At 43.2% G+C, this 16,399-nt stretch overlaps 1 protein-coding gene across 2 annotated transcripts; it reads left to right on the top strand.

The window, feature by feature from the left end:
- Window positions 1-1,948: 1,948 nt before the first annotated feature.
- Window positions 1,949-16,280, top strand: LOC148410646 (nucleus accumbens-associated protein 1-like). 2 transcript variants are annotated; one of them, XM_088437316.1, is made up of 8 exons: window positions 1,949-2,405; window positions 7,154-7,307; window positions 8,110-8,382; window positions 9,305-9,935; window positions 10,002-10,172; window positions 10,332-10,437; window positions 10,518-10,615; window positions 11,040-16,280. In XM_088437316.1, the coding sequence occupies exons 2-8, from the start codon at window positions 7,182-7,184 to the stop codon at window positions 11,348-11,350; spliced, it is 1,716 nt and encodes a 571-aa protein (XP_088293442.1). In that variant the 5' UTR covers window positions 1,949-2,405; window positions 7,154-7,181; the 3' UTR covers window positions 11,351-16,280. The 2 variants fall into 2 exon arrangements, with proteins under 2 accessions (XP_088293442.1, XP_088293443.1); XM_088437317.1 differs by having other exon boundaries at window positions 1,949-2,832.
- The last annotated feature ends 119 nt before the right edge of the window (window positions 16,281-16,399 follow it).

The following is a 16,399-nucleotide window of genomic DNA, read 5'->3' as shown; positions in this document are numbered from 1 at the left end:
GGAAACTCCTTGAACGTGTTTTCAATGACCGCTAGAGTGAGCCAAAGCTTAAATTTGGTAGCATGAACGCTTCACAAGAAAGGCACACTTGAGACGCAAAAAAAAAAAAAAATGAAAATCATGTCAGGACGTAACCGATCCAACCCAGGATTATGAAGAAAAACATTCACTTGAAAATCAAAAGTGTTTTCACCTCTTCTCTCTAAAACGCACATATGTAAACACAAGTATGTGTGCACCCCACTATGTATACAATGTCTGGGTGTTGTGTATGTGGTGGGTTTAAGGAATTTACATTAGGGAGGGCTGACACTCAACACATTCAGAATCACTATTGGCTAGCCGTGGAATGATTTGGCTCTTTCTGTATATGATTGGCTTGGGACCTGCAGGGAGCCAGCCCAAATCGGTGACGCTGTTGCTGGGATGTGGACACAGTGCACGGATGCCAACCTAACTGCCAAGGGGCCAGCAATTGGAAAGCATGGCATCGTGCCCAGCAGGCTGCCTGTGACTGGGTCACTGTCTAGCACCACTTTATCGTCTCATACTCACAACAATCCGACTCTTGATGGGTTGTCAAGCTTCTTCAAACCTGGAGGACGTCTTGAGCTGAAAAAAAGTTCAGGGGAACTGTTCAGTATACTGTGCCACCAAAATAGCGCCTGCAGGCACCAGGTAGTCCCAGTGGACCACATGAGTAGTCTGCGTTGTTCCGTTCTAAAAATAGCTCACCGGTGATGTAAAATTGCGATTTCATGGGAATATTCTGAAAGTGATCCCATCAAAATGTAAACACTGGCAGAGGGTTATAGATATTGTGTATTTTTGTAAAATACATGACAGCTGTCTTCAGACAGATGACTGTCATTATTTATAACGACATATAATAACGATCATTTGAGCACATGTAATATTTAAGCAGAGCGGTGTATTAAACTGGTCGTTTTTTAAAAGGTTGGTGACCTCTGGTGCCCATACTGTGTCTACACACGTTCGGAATTTTAACGTGCCTAAGAGCGCTCTTAAAGGGAAAGTCCCCCACAACACTTTCTCTACAATATGATCTGTGCGTCACTACTGTTTTGATTAATATTGCATTTGTGCGAAATGAATTAATGAGCACCTGGGGCGGCCATTTTGAAATTTGCTGTCGATTGAAAATGACCTCGCAGTTGCTCAAGGTTCAGCTATTGACCAATCGTGGATAGTTTATCTCACCTCTCGTGGCTAGAGGAACAAAACACAATTATGATAACAATTCAGTCAAAATGTGAAATTTAGCTGAAGCCCAGATTAAACCACTATAATTCCAATTTTATTTTAGATGCATTTTAATAGAATTCATGAGATTTGGGGGTTTTTGCAACATTCCTTTGAGCGACGGTCAAACTATGTCAGCAAACATTAAATTCTTTGCTGTCTTGCGTTTCACTTTAACACATAGGTGGGTGTAGAGACCAGTTAATGGCTTAACCTACAAATACATGGCCAGAACTGATGCCACTGAACAATTTCAGTGGTTGAAGGTAAAACATATTCATAAATAACTTTAATTACTGCGCCTTTGGAAGCATTTACAAAATTAGGGGGGAAATGCAATGCGTATATTTTGCAAAAGTGTGTGCACAAGGGTTAAGGGTGCTTGCGCACCCTAAACACATGCGCTAGGCACGCCCATGAGAGGTAAGTTTCGCCAACTGATGCGATGGAATGCCGCGATCGCCTTCTCGAACCCGGCGCCATCAGTGTTCCGCAGTCACCGGGGATCCCGACAATCGCAATCGAGTTCCAGTAGGCGGCGGCGAGCCGGGGGCGGGGGGGGGGGGGGGTCGTCTCAGGATCCGGCGGCGGCGGAGGAAGAGGAGGAGGGGGAGGAGGCGGAGAAGGAGGAGGGAGCCAAGTGGGATGACCGGGGAGGGGGGTGCGCGAAGTGTGGGAGGGCCCGTCTGCGCCTCACGTCAAGGTTGCTACGGATGATGATGAAGAATCCGGCTGATACGGGACATCTAAAGTTGTGGGGAAAGTAGGGGACGAGTCGAGGTTACCTCGACTTCCCCCCCACAGCCCGTCGCTCACAAAGCGAGCCGGCGAGCCGTCTCTCCCTTTGTCACAATCACGGCAAAATGCGGCGGCGGTCAGGTGTGCGTCAAGACAGCCCTCGCTAGCGGCACTTGGGAATAATTGCTGGTTGTTATGTGCCCTCCCCCACCCCCGCTCGCTGCCGCACTGGTTCCGTCTGGCTCGCGCTCAGCTGCTGCGTGTCCCGGGATGACCTGTTGATGTCGGTAGAATGGAGACTGGCAGGGGGAGCGATTTCCCCCATCACCAAAATATTTAAATAAGCCACATTTGGGCGCTTCATAAAGCGACGTCGCAGCCGAGCTACCTCGCCCGCGTTGACAGTAAGTAACCCGCGGGTGTTTGTGCACCGACGTGGAAATGGTTGATATTTCTTGGATTGAGCGTGCATGCACGAGGTGGATGGTGCGCCCAAAATATTTAACAGTTAGCTTTAGCGGTTAGCCACCTCGACGGGCCCGCTGCGGATTGGGGAGGACGATCGGCGTCGCTTTCAGTCCCACGAGACTGTCGCGACGCATTCGTCATTCGCGGGGGTCTTTTGGGGCCACGTTGGGATCGGGGGTGCGATCCGATCGCGCGTCGGCGGCGGGGACGACCTGGCGCTCGCCCGGGTCTCGCTGCCAGCCCCGTGCCGCCTCCCTCGCGTCGCCTCCGGTGCCAGCCGACGGTCGAGAGACCCCGGCCGGCTGGTAGGCTGGCACCGTGCGGAGTCCTCGTGTGCCCCTGTTTACCCAGCATCCCTTTCGGGTAAGAAACATAGCGCAGATTCGCGTGTCGAATGTCTCGGTATGATTTGGGCTTTTAAATGCGGGAATGATCAGACACGTCTGCCATAACTTGATGCGGGCAGATGAGAACCAGGAAATGCCTGCAGAAAGTCAGCATTGTGTGCCAGCTGCAGCAATGACTCCACAGTCCAGCAGTCGAAAAAGCCAGCTTCAGTTTGGAACCGCTGTCTGTCACAGCTAAATGGACTGTTTGAAAAAGCCTACAAGTCATTGTGTAGACATAATGGAAAGGTTTTTAAGTGGGTTTCGCGTTTGACCCACTTTTCTGGGGAAACCTGGTTTAGCGTTTGGTTTGAAGTTGCATGCATTCTGTGCACTTGGCTTAAAGGGACAGTGTGTAAGATTTAGACCGTTTTTCATTAAAAAGGAATAAATTAAGTTATTGAAAATGTCAAAAACTTGCAAATGAATGTGTTCTTAATGACCAACAGTATGCTTTGAATATGGTCATAGGTCTAGGTATCATTAAATTATAATACATGGGGGGTGGCACAGACAATGGTAACTGCAGCACCTGCAGCACCTCCTGCTGTACGTAATGAAAAACGGTCTAAATCTTACACACTAGCCCTTTAAAGAGGAAGTCACATCTCAAATGAATTATTACAGTAATACTTTCTATGCACTCCCACTAGTCTAAGCACTGCATTTGCGTTTGTGCAATATGAATTAAGCAGAAAAATTGACCGACTCTTACCCATGTCAATGGGCAGCCATTTTGCCGCTTGTGTCGACTGAAAATTACATCACGGTTGCTAATGTAGCCTTCGATCTCGGCTCACTTGTTTTCTGAGCTTGTTCACGTGACATTCGCAAGCCGAGCTGCGATTGGCCGTGCCTTAACCCCCCTGTGATGTCATTTTCAGTCAACAGGAAGCAGATATTTTGACATCACAGTTGCACTGGTAACCACCGATCATGGCTCACCTCTTTTCTCAATTTGTTCATGTTACATTCGCAAGCTGGGCTGCGATTGGTCACTATCCAAGCCACGAGCAACTGGGATGACAAAACGAGCGGCCATCTTGACATTGACTGTCAACTGAAAATGACATCACGGTTGCTCAGGACATTAGAAATGACCAATCACAGCTCAGCTTGGGAATTTCACAAGTGTGTCAAGATGGACGCCTTAAACAGATTTCTGTTACAAGCTAATTCATATTCATTTGCAATATCAATGCGAATACCCTGTTGAGACTAGTAGGGCAGCGAAAACAAATAATCGTGAAGCCATTTTTTGACTTGACTTCCCCTTTAACAAAAGGACGGCCTGGGATGATCCCTCTATTCTCTCTAAGACACTGTTGCCTCTCCTTGGCGCATGAAGACGCATGCACACTCAGTCACATCTCTTTGACTGTCAGAACAAACTGTGCAGCCCCCTGCCCCCCCTCCCCCCCCCCCCCCATCCAACCCTGTGTTTGTGTGTCTTCATGTGCAAGCATGTGTGCTTACTGCGGCTCGCCAATCCGTAAACAAGCTGTATTGTCTATGTGCGAGTCAGTGTGCCTTTTGTGGGTTTGTTTGAGTTGGTGTGTGCGCATCTGTGTTTTAGTATGAGGGAGAGGGAAGCTCGACTGAGACAAAGAGAGCATTTCTCTTTACCCTGGAGCTTGGCGAAGTCCCAAATGAAAGGCTTTGGATATGATGGGGCTGCTCTCACCAGCTCTCGCTGGTCACTCCCACCATAGATTCATTTTGTTTGCTTTTGACATCAGAAGATGAGCATGAGACCGGGGAATGGGTTCAGCTTTTATTTCCAGGTATTTACATCTGAAACTGGCGCGCAACCTGGAAGATTTTTAACAAAATGTCACATTTTGGGCAGCAAAAGTGCACAGATACATCTTAAAAAAAGAGAGGAGATAAACAGTCATATTTAGTTGCAAATTGTTTGCTTGCAAAAAACTGACATGACATCTAACTTTTGCTGTGATGCCTTCACTGTTGCCTGTCTGTTTTCCCCCCTCGATTATTCTATCAATTATTTCAGCGAGTAAATGACCCATTTGCCCACACTCTCTGTTTTATGTTATTTGATTTATTTATTATAATTTGCTTAATAATTTACTAAGGTTGGAATTGAGCAGGAGTGGATATAAATACTTAGTTTATTATCTCCTACAAATAAATTATTAGACAATAACAAAATTTGACTGTGGTAGTTAGTAATCACGATTAACATTACTACGCTGGCGAGTGCCATCTAAGGTTAACAAACTACCATTTAGTTCACGCTTACATAATGTTATGTGCTTATTAGATATGTAATAGTGCCTTTGAAGTCATTTAGAGATGATTTGTTTTAAGCACCCAAATAATATCAGTCCACTAGGTGGTGTACAACTAATGACAACAAAGGTATGTCAATGCATACACGTTTTCTGTTTAAGTGCGGCAACAGTCAAAGTACTGCTGAAACACACTTGGTCCACTTGTAATATTTATAATTAGCCTCTTCTGATCTGAGAATCACGCTGGAGGATATGACACGTTTGCATGTGTAAAACCAATAAAATCATTGAATTTTGATGGTCTCTACTTTTCGGAGTTGATTGGATGGACCTTTATCAATTGAAATCAAGTGATGACTTATAGCTCGCCCTCCTTTTTTATGTTTTTTTTTTATCTTACAAGATGACTCAAAAGGCAAATGTAAGTTCACTTGTGAGGATGCTAGTTTGATGTTTTTAAATCTAACATTAAGCTTTATGCTGGAGCTTCGAGGTGTATAGTTTAAGTCAACCTACTTTTAAGGTCGACTTACCTGACTTGGTTGACTTTTTTCCCCGAAGCTCTTAAATTCATGCTTTATGGGGTTTACTAAGCCAACCTTAGACCATCCTCCTTTCCCTAATCAACTTTCTTGATTTTCCTGTTTTTGTTGATAGCGCACATACATGTCCAAATGATAATCTGTAGAATGGGTCATAGACAGGAGCAATATCATAAGTGTTCATATGCATAGAAAAATGTACTTAGTTACATACGTGTCTACTCACTGGACTACAGTGGTTTTGAATGGGTGCAGCGCAAGACTTGTTTGCTTTTGGATGTTTGGTGTACAGTGAATGGAATCATGCTATGTTCTGTTTGTCGAAGCCACACACACGCATGCAATAACAGACCATGACCCAGTTATCTAAGGACACTGGATTTTATGGCTCATACAAGACAGAACATAAAACAGGCTTTCAGTGAGCTCTGGCACTGACGGCTCCTGAGAGGCCGACGTGACGTATAGGATTAATGGAATGTAGATTATCCGCCAAATCTTGGAACAAATATTGTCCTTTCACGGGCTAGTAAAATGTCTTCAATAGGACCGTGTGAAGGATTGTGTCTTCTAGTGAACTCCAATTTATTGCAGGGGATACTTTCCAAACTCCCCCGCCATAGATGAAAAATCAGCCACGTAAAGAAACCATAAAAAATATTGAATAGATTTACCTCTCCCACACACTTTTATCTTATTAAGATACACTTTTAAAGTACTCCTTGGAACAATTAGTAGTGTCGTCAAGAGAGTAACAAAAATGAGAGCTTGACTAATGAAGATATGTAATTGATTAATCGAATGAATCTCATTTTGAAATCACCTAAAAAGTTGTGAAAAAATCCCTCAACTAGATTTTTTTTATTAAGATATGTCGCATTATTGTGGGAGTTCAAAAGATTGATGTACAAAAATGAAAAAGTGGCTACGGTCAATATTTTTATAGAACAGACTTTATTAGATGCAGTTGTAGCCATTTATCTTCTGCTAAAGTTGAAACTAATCCCAAATGCTGGCAACAAACTTTAATTTCGACCATCGGGAGGAAATGTGCTGTTTTTCTTTGTCACTTGCCAACTAATTAGATGACATTGAAATAAAACAGTTTGTTCTCATTTAAATGGGCAAAGAGACTGCTAAACTAGCATCTTTGTTCCTATAGTTAGTTGTGGCTCACGGCTGGGTGCTTTGCATTTATGTGGTAGACTAAAGTCAAGTAGGCAAACTCCTCACAAAAAATGCATATCACTCTACCAATATTGCATTTGTTGTATTTTTCATTCATCGAAAAGACCACTCGCATATGCTCTTCCATTTTCACGTCTTCCGTCTTCCCACCCACAACAGAAGCCTATCATGTTACACCAACTGTGTACATTGAAAGAGGTCACCCTCAAGTATATATTCGAACATTTTTTTTAATTATCTCATAAAGTATGTGTAATGTAATGCCATGAAAATCGCTTTCTATTTTTGTCTTTTTTTTTTTTTCCCAAAACAGAGCCTTTGTTGGTGTGCATTGGCGCACCATGGCCCAGACCCTCCAGATGGCGATTCCAAACTTTGGCAACAACGTTTTAGAGTGTCTGAACGAGCAGCGTCTGCAGGGCCTCTACTGTGATGTCTCTGTGGTGGTAAAGGGGCATGCCTTCAAGGTAGGAGGGGGGCGGTTGTATCCCTGCATTACGATATTATTATTATGATATTTGCTGGATGTTTACTTGTTTACTTGCTGATATTGCTAAACATAGTTTTGTACAAAACATTCCCCCAAAATGGGTCGTTTTGTTCATGATAACCGCCATAGGGTTGGGGAGTTCTGTATGAAACAATCAAAAATGAAAAAAACAGAAAGTTGGGTCAAATTGACCCAAATATTGCATTGGTACTTCTTTGATCCAGAATTTGGTTATTTTTGGCCCAACTGGTTTTACAATATAACATTTGGGTATTTGTCTATGCAAAATGTACATCTAGACAGACTGAGTGTAATGTTAAAAAAAACAGCAATTAACTGAATAATATATTCATAATTTAACTAACAAAGCAGTAAATTGTTCATTAAGTTTATGGCATCATGTATTTCGCACTGTCGTCAACTTTAGTAATGCTAAGTCATTCCATCCCAAAGACATATTTTTAATTTTTTTTTAAAGGTCCAGGCATTCAATCCTAGTTATTTCTCTACCTTTTTTTTCAAGTGTTTGGCTGAAGGAGGTTCTAAAAATGGCCGTTTAAATGAATCAATGACTCCAAAAATAAGCAATTACTTTTTTTTTTTTAACTTTAGTACGTAAATACCTAATCGATTTTTGATCAATTCTAATTCAGTTCCAAAGTAAACGATAACATTTGGTAATTCAGCGCTAAATTAATCAATTACCGTTGAACTGAAGAAGAAGAAATGAAACTTTTTTTTTTTTTTTTTAATCTAATAGACTTGTTCTTTTGTTGTAGGCTCACCGCGCCGTCTTGGCTGCAAGCAGCTCTTATTTCCGGGACCTTTTCAGCAACAGCGGCAGTAGCGGCGGCTGTAGCGGCAATGACGCCAGCCCGACAGTGGTGGAGCTTCCACCGGCCGTGCAGCCCCAGAGCTTCCAACAAATTTTGGCCTTCTGCTACACAGGCCGTCTGAGCATGACGGTGGGCGACCAGTTCCTCCTCATGTATACTGCTGGCTTCCTGCAGATTCAGCAAATCATGGAAAAAGGCACCGAATTCTTCCTCAAGGTAAAAAGTGACCTCATATATGAATCTTCAGTGTCCAGCCTGCGCAGTCAATCAGAAGGAAACAGGAAAGAAAATTAATTCGCGGTTAATTCTCCAAATTATGCAAGCGCGAAATTTTATTGGTGTGGACTCTGGCTGTTGAAGCTTGATGGGGAATTTGTTAATGTGTGGACCAGCGGGACTTAATCAGCTTTACAAGTCTAGTAGGAAGAAAGCGCTGTGTAAGAAAGCACTTGGTAATCTGTTTATTAATTGCAATGAATAACATGGCTGTTGACAACAATCCTTATTTGGCAGTTAATGAACACAGTGATTGGAACACCTTTACAATCGACAAAAAGAAAGAGTCTTCACTCTTAGTACTGGTTGGTGTGCATTTAAAAACCAATATATGTCATATCCTCCTGAGACCCAGTCAATTAAATTGTCCACTGTAGTGGATATCTAATGACTAATTTAAGCTACCTTACTACATCCCGGTGTGCTCAATCGAGGACAACCTGAATGCAGTTAACTTTGCTGTTTTGCTGAGAAAAATTGGACACAACAATGGACACAAAGGAAGAGGCTGGATCACAGGAGAATGTATAGGGCGCAACCTATAAGGATTTTATTTTGATTATGCATTTTTGGGGGTCAGAAAAGCTGATAAAATAACATGTTTTCTCGCTATGCATTAGCATCATTATATGCAGATTTTCACTGTTTTTGGGATATAATGTATAAGAAATATGTAACAAAATATATTTAAAACATTTCCATAAGTACTGTAAATATATGTAAATAAAATGTTTAAAAACAAAGTTCAATTCATTGCATTGTTATAGTTATTGAAGCTATTAATCCTTGTCATATATGCTTGTGCTATTAGTAGCTGATTGTGTGTGATATTTACATTTCTTGTGTTTGTGTTCCTCTCCAGGTCTCCTCCCCCAGTTGCGACTCCCAGGGACTTAACGCAGAGGAGGCTCCACCGTCTGAGCCTCAGAGTCCCGTCACACAGACCAGTACGGGCGCAGCCCGGCCCGCCGCCTGCTTGACGCCTCTCCCGTTAGTTTCCCGTGTGAAGACGGAGCAGCCTGCGAGCCAACCGGAGGCCGCCGCGCATTCGGTGGTCTGCACTCCTGTCGCCAAGCGCTTGTGGGAGGGCGGCAGCAGCCGCGACGGAGGAGGCGGCGGAGGCTGCGGGGCAGGAGGGGGCGCCCGAAAGGCGGCGCGTTACTCCCAGGAGACGGTGCGTGGCAGTGCCATCCAGAGCCCCGGGGCGCTCGGACTGGCCATGGGTATGGGCGCCACGGCGAGCGGCCTGGCCGGCATGGCGACGAGTGGTGGGCTCAGCGGTAGCGCGGGCACCAATGGGACGTCTGCGCCCGGTGTGGGAATGTCAGAGGGCGCCAGCCCGGGTACGCTGAGCACCTACGCTAGTGACTCGCCCATCAGCTATCACGATGACGAAGAGGAGGAAGAGGGTACAGAGGACTGTGCTGAAGAGCAATACAGGCAAATCTGCAACATGTACACCATGTACAGCATGCTCAACATGGGAGCTGCAGGTAAGGTGGCATCCGACGTTGCGCGGGTACTGGTGAGCTTCCGATGAGTCGGTATTGTTTCTTCAGCTGCCGGCGAGCGAGTGGAGGCCCTTCCCGATCACACGGAGACACGGGGGCGCATGCGGGGCAGAGACCTCACTTGTCTCCCAGCAGAGCTCATCGCTCAGATTGGCAACCGTTGTCATCCCAAACTCTATGAGGAGGGAGATCCTGCTGAGAAACTAGAGCTGGTCTCAGGTACGCCTGTGTTTGATCCTGTGGTCCTCAAGCTTTTTAGAATGGTGTTGTGAACTTGAGATAGTGAAATGAACTTTTAGTACCCCTAAATTTACCTCCTGAAATCTCAAAATGGTTGATTATTGATGATAATGCAATTGTCTACTTTTGTGTCCCCAGGTACATCTGTCTTTATTTCCCGGGCCCAGCTGATGAACTGCCATGTGAGTGCAGGGACCAGACACAAGGTTCTGCTGAGGAGGCTGCTGGCTGCCTTCTTTGACAGGTCATTTCCTCATACCTCATTTTTATATGCAGAAATCAAATCATATTATTGAAAATCATTCCATCCGTACCTTTACATAGGAATACGCTGGCCAACAGCTGCGGGACCGGCATCCGCTCATCCACCAACGACCCCAGCCGCAAGCCCCTGGATAACAGAGTGCTGCATGCAGTCAAATGTGAGCACACGCTTGGAAGATGAAGTTTGCTTATGGCAAACTACTGGAAAGTTCCAAATTGAACACAATTGTCATCATTAAAAGGAGCGTCAACACTAAATTTTTTTCTTTGCGATTTTATGATCTATATGCCCCCACAAGTCTTAACATGGGATTCCGAGTAATATTGAATGATATGAATTAAGCAGCAAAATCCACCCATTTTAACCCTGCTCTCGGGGTAGCCATTTTGCTGCCCGCGGAGATGCTGATTTAGCCTTTTTGCTAGTCCAACTTGGCGGTAACAAGTTTTTTTTTGACCAAAAGAATGGAAAAAGGCTTATGTTATATTGGGGCAGGTATGACCCGATGAGGGGAATTTGAAATGGGGCTGGTTAAAGAAACAGCACAAAAGGCCCGGCTAACAGTCTCTTTTTCTCACCAGTTTACTGCCAGAACTTTGCCACCAGCTTCAAAGAGAGCGAGATGAACGCCATCGCCGCCGACATGTGCACCAACGCCCGGCGGGTGGTGCGCAAGAGCTGGATCCCCAAGCTCAAGCTGCTGATCGCCGAGAGCGACGCCTACTCCGCCTTCCTCTCCGACGGCGTCAAAGCAGAGGACGACGCCCTGGGCGCCGACCCCACGTTCGACCCCGCCTCCCTGGAAGCCTCGGCCTCCGCCGGCGCCGAGTCGGGCGGCTCTTCAGGTGAATCCTTAGCGGGCGTGAGCGGTGATGTGGGCGCGTTATTTTGAGCGTTGCGTATTTTGTGCTTGCCTCCTCTCTCTCACACGTGACTGTATGTACTACACCGCTACGGCTGTAACAGGAACATGGAAAACGAACTTTGCTTTTCTTTTAAGACTGTATAATGGAGCTTCTGGAGGGGAGGGGGAGCGCCAGAGGGCACCCGGCTGTCCTCTGCCTCTCCCTGTCCTTTTACGGTGTGTAAGCACATTCGTCGTTGCATATTAAATACATTCCCAGTAGTGCTGGTAGTCCAAGTTGAGAGCAGAACTTTAGGAGGGAGGGTGCATGGCAAGGTTGGGATCTCATGGAAAGCCATTGGAACATTTATTTCTTTGACTTGATATCCTCGCTTGAAGTCCACGTGCCGGTTTTGTTGACCTAGTATGGAATGAAACCTTACTAGTGACTACTATGCTGCACTATTACAACCACTAGGCCCAACTAGTAGGCAAGTTGCGCAATAATACCTTCTTTATCCTAGATTTTCTTTTTCTCATTCACCGCCCAGTTAAAATGGACATTTTTAACATTGTTAGCTGTCAATGATAGTGAATGTGCGTCTATTATTTTTGTGCAGATTGTCCTTCCTCGTAGGGCAGTAGTAGAATAGCTGGCTGCATCTTACTCAGTTTTTTTCCCCCAATCGTAGTGCCGTTTTTGGATTTTTTACACTTAGGTGTCAATAGCAGCAACTGAGTTAACTTGCTCATTGCCTGCCCAGTAAAAACAGATTTTTGAAGTCTTTAACTCATTCAATGCCAGGGACAAATGTTCACATTTTTTTAAGAAACTGGACATTAAATCACAGATACATTATTAGATCAATACTGGAGTAGATTAAGGACATTAGTTTCCAGTATTAAATCATTACTTAAGTATCTGGGATTGAATGTCTGGACTCTTAAAAAAACGTGAAAATACATCCCTGGCATTGAATGAGTTCACGTCTGTCTTTTTATACAGTGTTGTTTTGCGCTCCCTAGTGTGACGGTAGTAGACTTGCCGGCTGCATTTTACCAGTAATATTTTTGGTTCAATAATAATGCGATTTTTGGCCCACTAGTAAGACTCATTCAGTGGCATCTTTAACGTTTATAACCGTCAATGGCAGTGTATGAGTTAAAATGGAGATCAAGGATATTTAAACACTTTTCAAGAAAGCTGTGAGTGCATCCAAGCTGTATTCAATTGAATCTTTTAGCAGACAACTTACCGCACTAGTAAGTCTGTTTTAGTCATAGCACTTTTCCATTAGTGCCTTCTACTAACGTATGATTTTTCTACGCACTAGTAGGACAACCCCATGAAACTATTGAACCAAAACATTGCACCAGTTGACATCTCGGTGCTACTAATACTGCTAGCAAAACATGATGTTAACTAGTAGAGTTTTACATGTCACTACTGTTAGTGCCAGTCGCAATATCAAATAATTGTTGGCAATTTTCCTACTAGTTGGCAAAAGTTGTTTGCAAAAATGCGCACACTACTGGAAGGAACTAACTAGTGGTGGATTATTGTCACTAGTGTGCTGAATTGTGAGGTCAAAGAGTTTACTAGTGCTTGGATCTTAAAGTGGATATCAAGGCAAGTGAATAGATGCCCAAAATGCTTTCCATAGTATGTATTGAATGTAAGCGTTTTTACCCCCAGTGAGAAAATGCTAAATGTGTTCAAGTCTCCAAAAACGAGAGCGCCAGTAAACGTTAAAAAAAAAAAAGTTATATGAACACTACTTTGTCCTCCAGTTTCATCTTCCACTCATCCATCTTGTGTTCTACTGTGCAGTGTTATATAAATATCTCCCATTTTTGTTTTCTATATTTTTAGCAAGCTTGAATAGCGATCAAAGAGAACGGGTGTAGCTTTTTACTAAGATGAGTCTAATGAAAAAAAAAATATGGGCAACAGGTAATCAAAGATGGTGATATTTTTAGAAGAAAAGCTATATTTGTACGCATGCCCGTGCATGCCGTGACGTGCGAGTAAAGCGAGCGGGGGCGGGGATTCTTTTAAATTCTTGAGGTTTTGTTGAAGGAGGCGGTGACTAATGAGGAGAAGTGCTATTTTTTACCGTAAAAATAAACGATAGAGACGTTAATGATTTGTGGTTATTTTGTGGTGCAGCTGGATGGAATGGGCAGTGGAACTGCTACATTTGATACATTTCATCCTCTGCTCACACGAGCTGAGAAGCAAAAAAGATGGAATCAGCCGGCTCGACTGTTTTTGACAATGATGTGCAGGGAAGTTAAGGCCCCGCCCACCCCAAAACGACTACTGTACTTTGTATTCTAATCATGTTACGGGTGGGTGGGGGTAATATTTATGGAATAACGGAATGTGCCTTTTCCAATGGAGATCAATGAGCAGAATTTGGCCTGGTACGGAGAAGTCTGAAGCAATATTGCTCCAGGTCCATTTTCTTGGCGTTTGTGTGTATGCATGGAGGAGAATCGGTGTTTTTACATATGAGGTAGGGTGGAGGTTTTAGCACCTTAGCGGTTTGTGCACCTTACGGACAAAGTGTTGTCGCAATTGAAGCCGTTTATGTAGAATTTGTCCTTTCCTCTTGCGATCTGCACACGGTCCCATTTGGAGTGGCGAGACTTCCTGATGACAAGCTGATGATTTCAATGTTCCTGTTACTGAACGACTTTGTTACTGAGACTGTTCGGAGCGTCGTGGTTGTGTTTTTCCTCAAGGCAGGTGCAGTGTAAATGCTTCTTTTTCATTCCTGGCCAGCTCAACCTCACTTAAAAAAACAACAACAAAAAACAGACATGAAACCAACCATCATATTCATCCTTTTTAAAACCACAAGAATGTGTGTTGTGAGATTAAAAAAAAAAAAGATGCAAACAGAGATGCAGTACTTTGGGATTAAGCAGTAAATAACTACAAAACCTCATATGAGCACTCCACTTACCTCTGCAGAATCTTTTTTGAAGACTGTTGTGCTTCCAGGTGTCTCGCACACCTCAACAGCAACAGCAGTATTGTGCTTGGACTCAACTTTCAAAAACTTTTTTTTTTAATCTTTTTTTTTTTTTTTTGCTTATGTTTTGTAATTGTGACATTTTATTGTCTGCTCTAAATGACCTCAGAGAATTTGGCTTCATGAAAGATGTTTGCGATTGAGCAGAAATGCAAGGATTAAGTTGAATGCATGGGATTGATAATTGATTGTTGTAGTTAGGACAACTATTTGTTTGGGGAATTGGGACTGACCCAGCCCCCCAAAAGCCAAATCTTGCATATTGTTGACACCCATTGGAATGCATTGAGAAAGATGTTATGATGACAGTATTGCAGTTTTTTTTTCTTCTTTACAATTTCGGCTCAGGGCAAACATTTAAAATATATATATCAATCAAACCCTAAAAAATATCTCAAAAAGACTGTTGTTGCATTGCATGTTTTATGCAATATAAAGTACAACAAAGAAAATGCGGTAGATTTTTTTTTTTATCCAAAATTATTTTTAAAATAAGCAATAAATTTATTTTTAACAATCTGTTCATGTTGTGAAACATTTGACTGTAAACAATTTCAGAAGAGAATGTCACTGGAGTTAATGAGAGCGCATTTACGGTAATACATGTATTTTCATTTCACTGAAACAAAATAAGACAACATTAGAATAAGAAGAATCGATCAGTGGATCGAATGGTAAACATTGGCATTAAAGCGGATCTTCGATTTTGCATTAAATGCTAAATATTTGCCGATCAAATCAATCAGATCTGTGTAAAGTCTGTTATGTTAACAACTGGATTAGATTGTGAAAACCTACTCAATAAATAGTCAAAAATAAATATTGCAGCCATGTTTCCTGTAAATGTTGCTACATTCCTAGAAAATCACAGTCGCACAACTTGGGAAGCTGTTTTTAGAGAAAGCTGGTGGGCTACTCATGCTGCCCTCGGGGGCTCCATGTAGCTGTGCCATGTTAGGCTAACAAACAAGCAAGAAAAACTTGGGACTCTTGTCTCTTCTATTCGAACAATCAGCAATCAATACCATGCAATCGGCAGAATTCTTACCAGCGAGCTATGATCTCAGCATACCTTCGCTGTTCATTGTCTAAATGCGTCTAGTACTAATCATCACACAAATGCCCTTCAGTTTTGCACTGAATTTTTGTCTCCTCGATTTCCTGAAACCAAGAATATTCGCAAGCAGAGACGCGTGACTCGTAATGAGGTCCTAAATCAGCACGGGCACAGATGCACTGACTGATCCCCATTCATTTCTAACTGATGAGTCACCGGCTCACACTGCAGTAGTAGCTGTGAATCAGCACTATTTTCCAAGAAAGGAAGCCTTTGCTTACTTTTTACGTCAGCAGTCCGGGGCAAGAGTGCACGATTCAGACGCGGCCTCGCCCACCACAAACTCATTTTGGAATCGACCTTTCTGTGACGGCCATTGCTGCGCATCCACTAGAAGCTTTGAGAATGAGTGTTTTTGTTTGTTTGTTCTCTCAATGTGTTTACACGTCACACATAAACCTACACACTTGAACGGATAAGGTGTGGCATGGCATGGAGATCCTTGTGTCACACAATGGTACATATATAAATATGATATATACATGTATAGAGGAATACTGTATATAATGCATAGACACACGTAGAGGTAAGATTGTTTGTCGTACACTCACAGCATGAGGTATATCCAGTATTTACCCCGTTTTCGGCGCTGCTTGTTGACAACCCGCGCAGTACTGGCTTAGCCCCTTGACCCGTGTAAAAACCCCACAGCGCTGGCCCACCTCTTCTTTCTGTGTTCCAAGTGCCAATAACTTTGTGAAAGCCCTGTAACTGTGACCCAACATTATCGACGGTAATTGCACATTAACAAACTGTAAAATAAAGAGAACGTGTCCGAATGGAGTCAATTATGAATATCTTAATAAAAGATTTGTAACAAGTTCTTTCCTCAAGTCTGTTTCTTTTAACTCACCGTAACTGATGTTTGTGTTTTAGTTAGGTACTGTATTTTCATTTGTTTGATTTTTTGTACTTTTTTAAGCGCCTTTGTCTTCAAAC

Source organism: Hippichthys cyanospilos, chromosome 16, assembly GCF_059441005.1.
Source record: "Hippichthys cyanospilos isolate Australia breed blue-spotted pipefish chromosome 16, RoL_Hcya_1.0, whole genome shotgun sequence".
NCBI lineage: Eukaryota > Metazoa > Chordata > Actinopteri > Syngnathiformes > Syngnathidae > Hippichthys > Hippichthys cyanospilos.
Note: the sequence above shows the minus strand (reverse complement) of the source record. Positions and strands in the feature narration are given on the sequence as shown.

Coding starts and splice junctions, on each gene's coding strand:
- LOC148410646 (XM_088437316.1), top strand. CDS start 7,182: ATGGCCCAGACCCTCCAGATGGCGATTCCAAACTTTGGCAACAACGTT. Junction 8,383..9,304: donor GCACCGAATTCTTCCTCAAG/GTAAAAAGTGAC, acceptor GTTCCTCTCCAG/GTCTCCTCCCCCAGTTGCGA. Junction 10,616..11,039: donor AGTGCTGCATGCAGTCAAAT/GTGAGCACACGC, acceptor TTTTCTCACCAG/TTTACTGCCAGAACTTTGCC.